We start from the raw sequence: 16,599 nt of genomic DNA on the forward strand, positions 1-16,599 counted from the left end.
AACTTCTTCTCTATAGCCTTCGGCAATTGCTACATTGTAAATTCAGGTGTTTTTCTTTATCTCGGAACTGGCCGAAATAGACACAGCTCCGGCATCTTATATATTGCTTGTGCAATCCAACGTCCTACATCGTGCGAGTTGGTCACCGCATATAAAGCGTTATGTTTGAGGCAAATCCAACACAACACATCACTGAGTACCACTCTTAGTATTTTCAAGCATGGTGGTGGCAGCATCATGTTATGGGTATTCTTGTCATTGACAAGGGCTAAAGTTTTTGGGGGAGATAAAAAGAAAAGGAATAGAACTAAACACAGGCAAAATCCTAGTGGAAGACTTGGTTACAACACAAACTGGGAGACAAATTCACCTTTCAGAAGGACAATAACCTAAACACAAGGCCAAATATACACTGGAGTTTCATACTAAGACAACATTGAATGTCCATGAGTGGCCTAGTTACAGTTTTGACTTAAATAAGCTTGAAAATCTATGGCAAGACTTGAAAATGGCTGTCTAGCAATGATCAACAACCAACTTGACAGAGATTGAAGAATGTTTTAAAGAATAACGTGCAAATATTGCACAATCCAGATGTGCAAAGCTTCTTAGAGACTTACCCAGAAAGACTCACAGCTGTAATCACTGCAAAGGTGATTCTAACATGTATTGACTCAGGGGTGGGAATGTAAAAAACATATTTAAATTATATATTTCTGTATTTCATTTTCAAGAAATTAGCAAAAATGTCTAAACATGTTTTCACTTTGTCATTATGGGGTATTGTGTTGAGATGGGTGAGCAAATGTTTTATTTCATCTATTTTGAATTCAGACTGTAACACAACAAAATGTGGAATAAATCAAGGGGTATGAATACTTTCTGAAGGCACTGTACCAGAGATGTTGTGTGGAGATATGGGGCAGAGAGAGACATCAGCCTCACAGAGGATGGCACACTGACAACAGCAAATTTGACTGTGCTGACGAGGATTTATGTGTGCGTGTTAATGTTCATAGACATGCCTCTGAACTCTGTTGTGTATGGGGATGGTGGTGAGACAAAGAGAGGACGAAAACGAGAAAAAGCCTTGCTTTGGTGCTTTTACTGTGAAGTGCTTGTATTGTAATGGGGTGCAAAGGATGTCATTTAGTCACACAATCTCTGAATAGAATTTCCTCATAGTCACAGGTCTAGGAAAAGCTGACCTTTCGCCAATCCTACCCTTGACCATAAGGGGAAAAAAACTGAACCAGACCTTGGATCAGTATCTGGAAGCAAGCCATCACGGCAGGTCTAGGTTCAGCCATTAGGCGCCACCCATAAAACAAAGCCAAAGAGTGAGGCATGTAAACATGCCAGGGCACGTGCCTGCCTGGCTCTGTCTGATTTCCTCTGTGGTGAATGCCTGTCTGAAGACTTGACTTAGCTATGGAGATTTACAGATAACTGCTGAGAGAGAGAGCGAGAGAGAGCGAGAGAGAGCGAGAGAGAGCTCAACTTGTTTTTGCCTGCTCTTGTGGTCCCTGCAGTCTCATTTTAGTTCAGCGTCTTACTGTGTTTTGGGGTTTTATCAGACCAAAACCTGTAGGCTGTGTGTGTGCAGGGCTCAAAACTGCGACCAAAACACTTGCATTTGCGACCCTTGGCAGTGCGTTTTTTTATTTTATTTTTTGTTATCAAGATTCATTCAAGCAGCAATGGGTTTGCAACAGTGGGTATGCAGACCAGGTATTCAACAAGTTTAGTTTGAAGTCTTGGTTGAATCTTTGCGATGGAAAAAATGATTTAATCAATTTTAGAATAAGGCTGTAACGGAACAAAATGGGAAAAGAGGGAATGTGTCTGAATCCTTTCCGAATGCACTGTACTTAACTATCAAAAGTAAATGTAATCGCTAAAATATACTTAAGTATCAAAAGTAAAAGTATAAATAAATTCAAATGTTATTTTTTTTAAATTTACGGATAGCCAGGGGCACTCTCCAACAGAAATAATTTACAAATGAAGCATGTGTGTTTTAGTCCGCCAGGTAAGAGGCAGTAGGGATGACCAGGAATGTTCTCTTGATAAGTGCGTGAATTTGACCATTTTCCTGTCCTGCTAAGCATTCGAAATGTAACGAGTACTTTTTGATTGATTGTTTTTATATTATTATTTTAATTTTATATTTTATTTAACTAGACTATTTAACTAAGTCAGTTAAGTACAAATTAATTGGATGTCCGAGAAAATGTATGGAGTAAAAAGTACATTAATTTCTTTAGGAATGTAGTGAAGTAAAAGACATCAAAAAATATAAATAGTAAAGTACAGTACGACTTAAGTACTTTACACCACTGTGTACATGTCTAGACAATACTGACCCATCCACTTAGCTAGATGTGTCTGTGGGGTGGTTATAGCAATTCTTTCACATTACCCATCAATTTAGACAAGTGTGTCTGGTAGGGGTGTGCTGACATGGCCATACTCGTAACTGTGTCTGTAAATAGACAATTGTTAGTTGGATCGGATGATACTCGTGATCGGGGGAAAAAATGGTTGTGTTTTAATATGCCTAAATAGATACCTCCCTGCACGTTCTCACTGCAAAAAAAAGCTGCAGATTAGAAGCAGCGCGTGGAGGGGTGGGGGTGTGTGTGTGTCTGTGTGTCGTCAATTTGCAGTGGGCAATTTCATATTTTTAGCACATGGCCTCACATGTGAATCCTTAAAGAGATGGGTGGGGCTAAGGCTTAAGAGGTTGTGAAAGAGGCGGAATAGTTGTAGACAACAAAGAGCTCTCCAGTACTGTAGGTGTACCAAACATTCAAGGCCATTTTCTCAAAAGTGGGGTTATAAGTGCATCAACTTTCAAAGCAGAATTGCTTTCCCATTCTTCCTTAACTGCAGTGTATGATATACCATTTAGTAGCTCTGAGTCTCTATTTTTATCCAATATAAAAAACACTTTCAGATTTTGCTACATAAGACCGAATCGAGGTGGTCGGTCACATATGTCATTCCCCTCTGCACAAAGTTATTGACACTTAGCAACATTATTTACATTTTAGTCATTTAGCAGACACTCTAATCCAGAGCTATTTACACCAAAAAATTGCACAACAGATGTTTCACCTAGTTATCTCAGGGATTCGAACCAGATACCTAGCGGTTACTAGTCCAATGCTCTTAACCGCTAGGCTACCTTCCACTTAACATTACGTTGCCCTTATGCCATCATGCATTTACTGTAGGATGACATTTGGCAACTAAAATCGAAATACTTAGCTATCGTCAGTAGGTGTAGAAAACAAACAAGGATTGAATTGTAATAAAAGGAAACTACTTTAGCTGTGTTCTGTTTTTATGAGTAACTGGTGTGGAGTTCCATCAGAAGACATCACGTGTCCAGAAGTCGATATGTGTTTAATCCAAATTTAAGTGAAGTTTGAAAGTCCCAAGGTCAACCCGAGGTATCGCTCCTTTTTCTGTGTCAGCTTGTTATTATGTTTTCAGCATTACAGAGGAGGGAAGGGGACTAGTTAATATTACATAAAAAAAAAAAAAAGGGTTATGTTTTCCAAAGAAATAACCACAGATTTTCAGAAACGCACACATTTGTATCTGCTTTCTTGCTATCCACCTCCCACACTCACATCCACACCTTTGGCATGAGGCACTGGAGTTAATAAGTCACCGTGCGTCATGGCTGATTTCCCCCCTGGGCTTTTGGTACAACACGTGTACTGTGCTGGGTCTATGGTACCCTAGCCTAGTCTAGCCCGGCCAGGTCCCTACATGTGTGTTCAGTGCTTGGTCTATGGTGAACTAGCATAGCCTAGCCCCATAAAACCAATGATTCATGGGAGCGGCCCGTTGTGCAGCGCCATAGTTTTGACTGGCCGTGATTTCCCATCAACCCTGGGCAATAGAGCATATTGTAAAGCCAGCTGCACTTCTTTCGTGATAAGCGGAGCTGGTGCGTGTGTATGTAGAGTATTAGGACCGGGGGCGGGGGCGGGGGGGGGGGGGCGTGTCTCAGGTCAAGGTTTCTTTCTCTTTGTTGTTTGTCCTGCTTGCTTTATGGCCGTTAGATACTGAAGTGAGGGCCAATTTAGATTGAAATGAGGTGCAATTCCTATCTATAGAGGGTTGTGTTTGGGTCTTTCTGTGCATGTCATGCGTAAGTGCGTGCGTATTTGTGTGTTTGAGTAGACATAGCTCAACTGCAATAGTCAGCAGTAGACCAACTAGGTTGTCGGTCAGTGGTTTAACAACCTACTGTTAATTTGAACCTTGTTTTGCGGCGGTTGACCACAAGCCAACCACAATGTGGTTGTTCTGTGGACGCCCTTCAATTTGGGACCATAGATGGATTAGCTGACAATGTCACAAAAACGATGCGTGCGCTTCCATGGGGCAGAAGTCAGCCTGTTGTGATTCTGGATGGCCAGATTGCTAGCAAGAATGACACTGCCATGTGGGGAATTGTAAGTGGCTCGTTTCAGCTCGTTTCATTGATACCATTTCTTGGTTTGAGGTGTTTTTACTGATTTCATGTCAATGCTAATATGACTAAAATACGCTAACTAGCTAACCAACAACTGTAGTGAAGTATTTGAGAGAAAAGTGCTCATTGTGCAAATGTATTTACGTTTTCAACATGTTGTCAACAATCTAAGCCAACCCCGTCGGTTTTGCCCCATAGTTGTTCATGCCTCGGTTTTGTTGCTAAACAACCAACCCGTCTATTAGAGTACTGTTTTGGTGCAGTTGAATTAAGTTGTGGTCTGTTGACACATGAATTTGAAGTGAAGAAAGATGGTTGTGGTCAGTTGGCACATGAGTTTGAAGTGACGAAATCCCTTCCTCCCTCCATCCTCTCGCTGTTTGTCAGGTAGCTCAGTGCAAGGGTGCTCTCAATCACCCCATATCTCGTGGCACCCGTGCTCCCCAAACACGCTGAGTCAGTAGCCAGGTGGCGTTTGGCTAAAGGGCACCTTTAAGAGAGGGCTTCCACTGAGGGAGGGAGGGAGGGAAGGAAGGATAGGTACAGAGAAAGAGAAGGAGGGAGAGAGAGAGAGGGGTAGAGAGACGAATAGTGTAATGACTTAACTGTTGTCATTCAGCCTGCACGACAGGGAGTCATTATACCCAGCCTTCTGAATTACAGCCCTTTTCTCTCTCTTTCTGTCTCTCCCTTTTTCTTTTGATCTTTCTCTTAAGAAAACAGATGTTTTAAGGCCAATTCTGGAGGAATTACCATCTGGTAACATTATTGATAATTCACAGTCAAACTTTCAAGGACTTTAGGAGCCAAATGATCTGTGAAGGATAGTCTTGATGCTTCTTTCGTCACAATGTTGGTTTAATTCTGGAAGTGCAACAAACAAACAAAATATCTGACACGAGAAAGAGGATGAAGCAGTTTGGGTACTGGCTTTTTTTGTCGTTTTGACATCGTTGAGGAAGGGGGATGTCTGTAAGAAAGAAAAAAATACAAAGTTCAAAAGGAGGGATGTCTGAAGAAAAAGAAAGAGAGGTTTATGTCACAGTGCGAATGCAGGTAGTCACCGTCTCTAGAAAATAGAGAATGTGTGCTACAGGAGAAAGGTAGAGGCCTCATGTTTTCTCCACTCAAAGTGGATGTTTCCTGTTGTCTTAATCTCACGGCCTTGGTGTGTGTGTGACCAGTGTGCCATTCGTCAACACTGAGGCAAGGTAAACTGCACACACGCACGCACGCACGCACGCACACACAGATGTGTAGTAAACAGGCACGTAGATTTAGACAGATTCCCGTACACACACACTGATGTACAGTAGACACGCTTACACACACGAGCACACGCAGACAGACACAGTGCACTTTCAGCTGCTATTAGTGGTAAGGCAAGCTGTGGTAAAAGAGCCCAGAGGGACAGAGAAGAGTCGTCTCCAGCAGTAACATGACTCCCCCTGGCCTGTAGCAGTCAGCTGCCTGGACCCTCTTACTACCACCAACTTAAAATGGAGGTGATTATGATGATCACAGATGGCTCCACCACTGCTTATATAGATTAAAATAAACAATGATTATTTTCCACTGGCTAATGCTCTGCAATGCATTGCGGTCATTGTCCATGAATGAATTCCATTATACCACATCACCTTTGTTGGCATAATGTTTCACATTCCTTCACATAGGGTGTTCAAAAATTCAGGAGCCCCTATTCACATAATGGATATATTATACGTTCTCTTACACGTTTCTCTTGTCTCCACATGTATTCCCTCAGGCCATGGGATATTAAATCCGTCACTACACAGCTGTGTTGGCTGTGCAGGTGTTCAGAACCCGGTCTTAATAGATGAGGAATGGGTTGCGCTCGGGAGGGTAGATCTGATCCACTGACACTGTCTATTGGGACCGGCTGGTGATGCCATGCAGATGGATGGCAGACTCTCTCCATGCCACCCTATTAAAACCCAGCTCCAGGGGCTTAACGCCTTGAAATGCAAACGCAGGGAACTGATTAATGATCCTACATCTGCCCACGTAGACGAATGAGAATCTGTTGACTGGCGACTGGCGACTGGCTCTGTGGGTCTTTTCATCGTGGTTAAAGAGAAATTGGTTGGAAAGCCTCTAAATCTACAGATTTAGGATCGGAAGGGGCTCTGTTATTGACTCTGCTCTGTGGATCCTGTCAATATGGGTGACGCGAAATTGCCTATCCAATAGTAGTTATTGTGTTATGGATCTGACATTTAAAAGCTGGCAGATTGAATATAGTGGAGGGGACATGTGCAAACTGTGAATAAGTGTATGCTACCTGACTGCCTCCAAAGTCATGGATCGGGACTAACTGGTCATTGCTTTCATTGACTTGACGTGTCACAAGAAAACATGCAAAAGCTCTGATTGGATTACCACAAAAACCTAGCCACTATGCTATTAACTCCCCTCTACTGTGTTCATCAGGTACGGGTGACACTGTGGCGGTGATGATCACTGAGTCGTACGGCAAGGAGATCCTGGGTCTGCTGGAGAGGAACCTGACGGTGCTGGTGAGTGTGGTGGTGGGCCAGCGTGGCCAGGCCAAGAATATCAACCGCGGCTCCCTGGTCTTCGTCTCCATCTCCTTCATCGTACTCATGATCATCTCCTCTGCCTGGCTCATCTTCTACTTCATCCAGAAGATACGCTTTACGAACGCACGTGACCGCAGCCAGGTAGGACATAGAGTATGTTTGCTAATGGTTACGCTTTTTTTTACAATATGGTTTTTATTTGGTGTTTGTGTACTTAGGGTCAAATATGGGCAAAAGATACATCAAAATGTATCTTTGTACAAAAATACAAATTTATCAATGTACTTTTATGGAGTTGTATTTTGATAAAATACATTTCCATGTTTCCATGTACACGCCTTCACTACAACAACATTCTCAGTGACGGTAACAAATAAATACATTACTTGCTATGACTGTGATATGTGGTTGTTTATCTACATTAGTTGAATGCACTGCCTGTAAATCACTCTGGATTAAAGTGTCTGCTAAATGACCAAAATGTGCATGTAAAAATGAACAATTGCAAAGCACAACAGGTATTATTATTATTGGCCTTCTATCGGGGGCGGAGCTCATTATAATAATACCCAGCATGCTTTGCTAGTGATCATTTTTTTCATTTACATTTTGGTCATTTAGCAGACACTATTATCGCACCATAGTGCCATCAGACTTCAGATACCAATGCAGGGTGAAAGGGGGCCACCAAATGATGAACCACTATAAAAAATTGTACAGACAAATACAATTGTACAGGTCTCAAAAGTATCTTGTTACAAAATACATTGGATTGTAGTTCAGGCCATTTGAAATACAAATGACAAAATACTCAAAAGTATTTGAATTACGTATTTCAAATATATGTAACAGGAAAAACTGCACATCTTTTCTCAGCATCCAATCCTAACTTGAGATCCACACATCTAGCTCATAGTTACCACACTTGAATGGTTTTATTGCACTCAGGTACTAATGGTATTAGTTCTCCCATCATATTTTTCTTAAGAATGGAGGCAGACGTCCCGATATGAATACCCAGGGCTACAAAAAATCCAGCTTCTTTAAAAAAATGGAAGTTATTAACAATTGAGTGCAAACATCTTTAGATAGTGGTGACAAATGTTGTTGAGGCATATGCTCTCAATGTCACTTTGACATACTAGTATTCAGTCAACTGTCTGTGAGGACTCATATCAGGTAAAAGAAGTGGATAGCAGGTGAAGCGCCAGTCACCTTCATGACCTCCAGATGTTGACTGTATGTCTGGCTCGGTTGACCTTCCTCTGCTCTCTCTCGCTCGCTCTGTACCCTCTCTTTCTCTCTCTCTTTCTGTCTCCCCCCTTCTCTCGCTCTCTCTCTGTGAGAGGAAACAGCCATGAAATGTTTATGTGGTAAATCGTTCATGAATCCTTAATGGAGGGTCGTTGTTGTAAAACTCTGCTTCCTTAGCGTCTGGCATCTTTAAAAATACACACACACCCCTTTTCAGTTGGTCTGGTCTAAGACACTACCTTTAGTACCTTAATTGTGCCAGAAATTTAAGCCAGGATAGTGGAGGACAGTAGAGGTGAGTGGGTCCTGTCCCAATTATTTTAAATAGCCTAATTTCCTTTTGTCCTTCCCTCTGTGGTATAAACCTTCAATGTCATTTCACAACTGTGGAAAAGAAGACAAAACAAGGAGCCATTTAAGACTGTTTACAAACAGTGCTGATCGATGTAGCATCTGACAGGGCGAGACTCCTCTCTACCTAGCTATCTATCTGAAACAACCCCTCACCATCTGTGTTTGTGTGGTCACTAAATACTGTGGGTCACTAAATACTGTGGTCACTAAATACTGTGGGTCACTAAATACTGTGGGTCACTAAATACTGTGGGTCACTAAATACTGTGGCCACTAAATACTGTGGCCACTAAATACTGTGGCCACTAAATACTGTGGTCACTAAATACTGTGGCCACTAAATACTGTGGCCACTAAATACTGTGGGTCACTAAATACTGTGGCCACTAAATACTGTGGTCACTAAATACTGTGGCCACTAAATACTGTGGCCACTAAATACTGTGGTCACTAAATACTGTGGTTACTAAATACTGTGGCCACTAAATACTGTGGTCACTAAATACTGTGGCCACTAAATACTGTGGCCACTAAATACTGTGGCCACTAAATACTGTGGCCACTAAATACTGTGGTCACTAAATACTGTGGTTACTAAATACTGTGGCCACTAAATACTGTCGTCACTAAATACTGTGGTTACTAAATACTGTGGCCACTAAATACTTTGGCCACTAAATACTGTGGTCACTAAATACTGTGGCCACTAAATACTGTGGCCACTAAATACTGTGGCCACTAAATACTGTGGTTACTAAATACTGTGGCCACTAAATACTGTGGCCACTAAATACTGTGGTTACTAAATACTGTGGCCACTAAATACTGTGGTCACTAAATACTGTGGCCACTAAATACTGTGGCCACTAAATACTGTGGCCACTAAATACTGTGGTCACTAAATACTGTGGCCACTAAATACTGTGGCCACTAAATACTGTGGCCACTAAATACTGTGGTTACTAAATACTGTGGCCACTAAATACTGTGGCCACTAAATACTGTGGCCACTAAATACTGTGGTCACTAAATACTGTGGTTACTAAATACTGTGGCCACTAAATACTGTGGCCACTAAATACTGTGGCCACTAAATACTGTGGTTACTAAATACTGTGGCCACTAAATACTTTGGCCACTAAATACTGTGGTCACTAAATACTGTGGCCACTAAATACTGTGGCCACTAAATACTGTGGCCACTAAATACTGTGGCCACTAAATACTGTGGTCACTAAATACTGTGGTTACTAAATACTAAGTACTGGGAGTTTAAAGACTATCACTCACTGTCTCTCCTCTCTGAGGCGGCAAGAGGTCACCAACTTTTGTTTGTTTTAGTTTAACCCCACAAACTAATTAAACTGCCTAGTCAACTGCTTCTGTATGTTTGCAATGCTCACATGTTCTCTCTTTCTCACACACACACACACACACACACACACACACACACGCACACGCACACGCACGCACACACCGCAGTGTATTCTTTCACACTAGAGTGCAGTATTAATCAGTGGGGGCTGTGTTAATGAGTGAAGATCCACTTAGGTCAGTGAGATAAGTCCACTACACTCACACTGAGCTCTAGTAGTAGTTAATGGGATGGACCAGACCTAATACTTCTGCTGATGCCTTGGCACAGGGGGAGTGTCACTCACTCTCACACACACATGCACACACTGTCTCTCTCTCGCTCTCACTCTCAATCAATGTCACTGTGTCTACAGTACTGGTGCCAAATCAGCAGCATGTTTAATCAGTGGAAAGAAACTGAACAAGGTCTTTCCCTTCTGCAGCATATGTGCTTTACAAATGTCTGTCTCTCTCCACACTGTGAATACATAGCTAAAATTAGACCCTGACATCTAAGCTTCGGCATCTGTGCAAGGATTGCGCCACTTATTTTCTCAAAGGGTTCTAGAAACGTGAAGAACCATCCCTGAAAGATGAGACAGTGTTCTGTTTCTTTGTACACTGACCTCACAATTCACATTTTCCTGTTATTCCTCTCCAGTGTAAAATACAGCAAAATGCTTATGATTCTGGCTCTAGGTCTTTCAGCATTGTCCCAATGTACTGAACCTCCCTCATTGGCACCTTATTCTGCCCTCGGTTGAAAAGTCCCAAGATCAATTATTAACGCTATTTTTACAGTAGAACTTGCCATGTCTTCGGTTGACTGGGCTAGAGCTCAATGTACTGCACTATTTTTGTTACAATTCTCCAATGGTTCAAAATGTTTAAAGCAAAAAGGTTCCCAACCATTGAAATGAGTGTGAATGTCATTTATGTCCTTCAATTAGCTATTTCTAATAGAGCTACACTATGGAGTTTTGGGAAATTAGTTTAAGAGTCATTTGTGCTGAATAAGGTATATTTCATTGTTCTTGTTAATTCAACCTTCGGGCTACATTTTTCTCTCCATATTCACCTTTATATTCTCCCCTCCTCTCTCTCCACTCCTCTTTCTCCCTCTCTCTCTCTCTGTCAGCGTCGACTTGGAGATGCCGCTAAGAAAGCCATCGGGAAGCTGACAACCAGGACGGTGAAGAAAGGGGACAAGGTACACCTGCCAGCACTGCTTTCTTGTTTCAAGTTTCACTTTTTTTTTTATGTCACGTGCACAAATACAGTCAAATGCCTTTCTTCCAAGCTCCAAACCCAACAATGGAGTAATATATCAGTGTAGCACTAAAAATAACATAAGGTGGAACAAAAACACACGAGAAAAACAAATAAGAAGAACATGAGAAAGTAAGAGGCTATATACAGGGTCAGTTTCAATACCATATTTACAACGTGCATGCAGGGATACCGGAGTGATAGAGGCAGATATGTATAGGGGTAGGCATCAGGATATATGATAAACAGAGTAGCAGCAGCGTATATGATGATTGTATGTGCGTGTGTGTGTAGAGTCAGTATACATTTGTGTGCATGTTGTGTGTGTGCTGGAATGACAGTGTGATTTGTGTAGAGTCCTGTTAGTGTGCATAGAGAAAACAAATACAAGGGTAAACTCAGATAGTCCATGTAACCATTCTGTTTGCTATGTAGCAGTCTTATGGCTTGGGGATTAAAGCTGTCCAGGAGCCAGTTGATGTCAGACTTGATGCACCGGTACCGCTTGCCATGCGGAAGCAGAGAGAACAATCTATGGCTTGGGTGGCTGGAGTCTAATGATTTTCTGGGCCTTCCTTTCACACCGCCTGATGTAGAGGTCCTGGATGGCAGGGAGCTCGGCCCCAGTGATGTACTGGGCTGTCCGCTCCACCCTCTGTAGCGCCATGCGATCGGGATTGGTGCTGTTGCCATACCAAGCAATGATGCTGCGAGTCAAGATGCTCTCAGTGGTGTAGCCGTATAACCTTTTGAGGATTTGAGGGCCCTTGCCAAACCTTTTCAACTTCCTGAGGGAGAAGAGGTGTTGTCACGCCTTCTTCATGACTGTGCGCGTGTGAGTGGCCCATTTTAAGTCGTTAGTGATTTGAACACCGAGGAACTTGAAGCTCGCGATCCACTCCACTGCAGCCCTGTCGATGTGGATGGGGGCGTGCTCACCCCCCGGTTTCCTGTAGTCCACAACCATCTCCTTGGTCTTACTGACGTCGAGGGAGAGGTTGTTATCTGACCTCTTCCCTGTTAGTCTCAATGTCGCCGGTGATTAGGCCTAAAACTGTTGTGTCGTCAGCAAACTTGATGATGGTGTTGGAGTCGTGCGTGACCACGCAGTCATGGGTGAACGGGGCGTACAGGAGGGGACTAAGCACACACCTTGTGGGGGCCCCCGTGTTAAGGTTCATCTTGGCGGAGGTGATGTTGCCTCCCCTCACCACCTGTGGGTTGGTCCATCAGGAAGTCCAGGATCCAGTTGAAGAGGGAGGTGTTCAGTCCCAGGGTCCTAAGCTTGGTTCCAAGCTTGTCAATGTCACCCCCTGTCCATACAAATACAGTAGAACAGATCTACAAAACAACATAGTCCACAGCGGGAACCATGCTCCATTCCGGATCTGGAGAAGATCCAGTTTAGCTGACCTTGGTCAAGCCTTGTCTAATTGATGTTAGGAAGAGGTGATGAATGCAGTAGTTAGTCCAGATTAAGATGTCCCTCCCAATACCCGTCCATACTTTCCTTTCTTGGGTCTTCTTCCCTTCATGACCAATGATTGGTGTAAGGTTTGCCATTGGTGATATGGCATCCGCCATGTTTCTCTCACTAATCAAGTCCTTCCAGGGTCTGTGGCCCTGAAGCATCTGACACCGGGACGTTTATCATTGTATTAGGCTTTCTTCTTTATTTATGCCTCTCACTTCGCTGAGGCATAGGGTTTACAGCTCTGGATGAGGTCATCAAAGGTGACTGATGAGTGTATGGACGGATAATAGGGCAGGATGGCAGGCTGCTGAAGGATCAGCTTAAAGGATGTCGTTTAGCACCGACGTGGGTTGTGGGGGTGGGTAGGTTATAAAATACAAGCAGAGAATGGCTAAAGCCATACGTGTCAAAGGAGAGGATTGATTTATTGATCGAGGGATCTTCCACTCTTGTGAATGTTCAATACAAAACCTGCTTGTGTTTACTATTCAAATATTCCAGAATATGTGGTTGGTAGTCAACATGAGTAACCAGAACAACTAAACAAAGACCCCAGGTTAAAATCCTTTCTACATCCTCCTATGAGCACACCAGATGTATTTTTAACATTGACACATGCAGGAAAAAGTGAAAATCACATCTGACTGAAAATGTATAATGCTATTGATGTGTAACGGAGATCCTTAGAATGTCTCAAGTGAAGACGAGAGTCAGGGCTGACGGGACATGGAGGAGAATGTTGGGCGTTGTGGGAGAGTGTTGGTCCCCTCCGTCCGGCCTCTTCCCTTCTCACCTCTGAGCCCTCGTCAAGGGTGAGACAGGTCTCTGGCCATGAATTAACCATGGGCCTTGGAGTGCGCTGCAGAAATTGAAACCTTCCATCAGGAGGACGTCTGCCGGGAGTGATTGACCGCACTGAGCCGGATGTCAAGGCTGGATATTGAGGAAGAGAAGGGGGGGGGTTGGAGTTGGAAATTACCGGCAGGCACTAAGGGGCCAAGGCCCTTGGTAGAAAATACAGTCTGTTACGGTGATCACAGAGATGAGAACGGGCTACAGTGTCAACGGTCACAAATAACCTGCCGGTTTATCAGGCCACGACGTCTCTCTGGACAAGGGGTTATGTTAAGCCATCAAGCACGGGCAAGGTTTGGACGTAAGAGCACGTAATGGAGAGATCTTGCCTGGCCATTTACCATTGACAGCCGACGAGGACTGCTTGCGAGAGCTGCAGTCGAGAGATAAGGAGATTATACGTGATACTGTCCAGACACAATACGTGGCATTCTAGCCTAGCTGCCCTTTCCTTATTGACACAACCTTTATTTGGTCATTACAGCAAACACATAAGTTCACTGTTTGTGGACCCATGCGGGAATCAAAGCAGTAACTTTGGAGTTACGAGCAACATGCCCCAACCAATTGAGAAATAACTTCTACTGTGTATCAGACCTGCATGTAGCAGTGTTCACTGCTATATTGCGGCTGCTATGGAGGTCTGTTGTTACAGCTATGAAGGTCATTAGTTTAATTAAACATTACTGCACAGCCAGAGGGACATTTCCTTCATGGACCTGCCGTCCGATATCTGTTCAGGAACAATAACATCACTGTCCAACTCAAAAGGGCCAAGCTATTGATCGATTGATTGATTGATTTAAAAGGTCAGTGCCGTCACCTATTTTGCTAGGCACTAGGACAGGCCCGTGTCAACTCCGTCAACGCCGACGCTGGTCACGTTCAATAGTGCACTGGTCAGCGCCGTAAGCCATTAATCACAGTCCACATAGGACACGTTCAGGCCACATCAGGGACTATTCCATCACACCCGTAACCGAAAGATAAAACATCCGTTGTGTCTCATAGTGCAAATCGACTTGTGGCGAGTAACTCTATGATCTCTGCTCTTCTACAACCCCTGTCATCCCCGGGCCCTAGAAGTCTCAGATTCTGCCATCTTGAAAATCCGCCATCAGTGACACAGATCTGCTTTATTTTAGCAGAGGCCAATTTCACACAGGGACTGGGGCCTCATTTTTAAACTCTGCATATTTACAGAATATACCCCAAAACGTTCCTGCGCCACTTTTCACACAGAAGTTGGCATCTATAAAAAATGTTACTTGAAGAGAGAGTGCACGTAACTTCCAGCAAACTTTAGACCGTGCGTGTGCACAATTTATGGTGGTTGAAGTATTGCATTGCAAGCAGGCAAGTGGTATTTTGTGCAAATGGGAGATAAGATTACATGCCTTTTCATAAAAATAAAAAATATATAACAACAAACTACAATAATATGCCGTTAGGACTCTATTTCCTGATAATTTTATTTGCATACTCATTGCAAAATAAATTCCTCACGTTTTCCGACTGTGATGGTTTCACACTCCCAACGTAGCCTAAACAAATTAAGATCCAATTCGTCCCATCTCTCATTTAATTAGGCCTACCTCACAGTACTAAATAGATAAGCTATTTCAAGTAGGCCTATTTTGCTCATTATAATCCGATCCGGATTGCGGTTAAAATGTTGGCTACATTAAGATAACGGTAGAACAGGCAGTTCACCTTGTAATTTCAAATGTCTCAAGTAGGCCAAGACAACGTTTCAGAATTTGCGGGCAGTGAGCATATTTAGGTTGGGGGTAAAAGTTGATGCAAAACATTCTTAAATAAAATGTACTGCAAACTCCACAACAATTTGTCATAGTTTATTTATTTCAGAAATAGTCACTGTCCTTTGCTGAATACTACAGTGAAAGTCTGAGTCACTGCAAAAACATTCTGGCACCACTTCCAAGAATATTTGATCTAATTTGTCATGGCTTTTTCTTTTAGAAACTGCTGTGGCCTAATTTCGTTATTTTCACCATAAAAGGTAATTGATGGGCGTTTTCCAGGTGGAATTATAATGCTCGTTCACAATATGCACAGTTTACGACAGGTATGATTTATAGCGGGAATCATGTGCATGGATAGCATGCGGCAAGTAAAAAAAAAAAAATCTCTCTCTTTTTAGAAATGGCGCACCCAGATATTTACTGTGACATTTACTCAACGGTTGTATGCCCTGGTCTGTGCTGTGTGCCTCATTCTGTGCCAGCAGTCGCTGTAGACGAGAGCATTCATATTTAATCAGGTGGACATTTACAGCAGCCAGCCCCACTAGGTCAGATGGGCCTCACAACAATGTTTTGTTCTCTATATTGATCTCTGCATGGCAACCTGGCACAGATCATTTTCTGTTCTACACAAGCTATCAGACGTTATCAATACTCGAATACCCAGAAGTACTGCGCATCCAATTTTGCCAACAGCATGGCCAGTTCTGATGGCTTGGTTTGTTGGAACAAAGTTAAGTTGGCGATTTGATTTCTGCAGGGACCTTACATACTCACTTTGGATAAAAATCTCAGCTAAACACAGACATTATTGTTATTATTATCAGTATTTTACATTGCCTGGTCCCACATCTATATGGGCTTAAGCCAACTCTTCTGACTATTATTGCCATGCAATTGTATGGTCGTATGGGGCCACCGTTGTACACAGTCAGTGGAGCTATCTAAAGCACATGCATGTCGGACTAGGCTAGTGTTCCCAGGTATGAGTGGAGATAGCAGACAGCGGGGTCTGTGTTCTCTCAGAGCCCTGTTCCTGTCATATCGATCAGCCCCTCCCTGCTTGCTCGGGTTAATTCAGTCCCCGACCAGGCTGGGCTGGGCGCTGGTATGTCCTTGTGCCTCTGTGGCGGCTTCTCCTCTGTCAGTAGAGACAGATAGCCACACTCCATAAATAATATGGCATTGATTCTCTCTCTTTTCTCTTTCTCT

General features: G+C 43.0%; 1 protein-coding gene across 6 annotated transcripts in view; it reads left to right on the top strand.

The window, feature by feature from the left end:
- rnf130 (ring finger protein 130) overlaps nucleotides 1-16,599 on the top strand; it is a 68,294-nt gene that overhangs the window by 36,744 nt on the left and 14,951 nt on the right. For 3 of the 6 annotated variants that reach the window (XR_011676155.1, XM_071410636.1, XM_071410635.1), the window contains exons 4-5: nucleotides 6,950-7,212; nucleotides 11,162-11,233. Coding sequence is in view for 4 of the 6 variants with exons in the window: in XM_071410636.1 (XP_071266737.1) it covers nucleotides 6,950-7,212; nucleotides 11,162-11,233 (335 nt within the window). In the remaining 2 variants the exon portion in view is untranslated. The remainder of the gene's footprint in view (nucleotides 1-6,949; nucleotides 7,213-11,161; nucleotides 11,234-16,599) is intronic. The other 3 variants (XR_011676156.1, XM_071410638.1, XM_071410637.1) reach the window with 1 other exon arrangement.

This window comes from Salvelinus alpinus, chromosome 7 (genome assembly GCF_045679555.1).
Source record: "Salvelinus alpinus chromosome 7, SLU_Salpinus.1, whole genome shotgun sequence".
Lineage (NCBI taxonomy): Eukaryota > Metazoa > Chordata > Actinopteri > Salmoniformes > Salmonidae > Salvelinus > Salvelinus alpinus.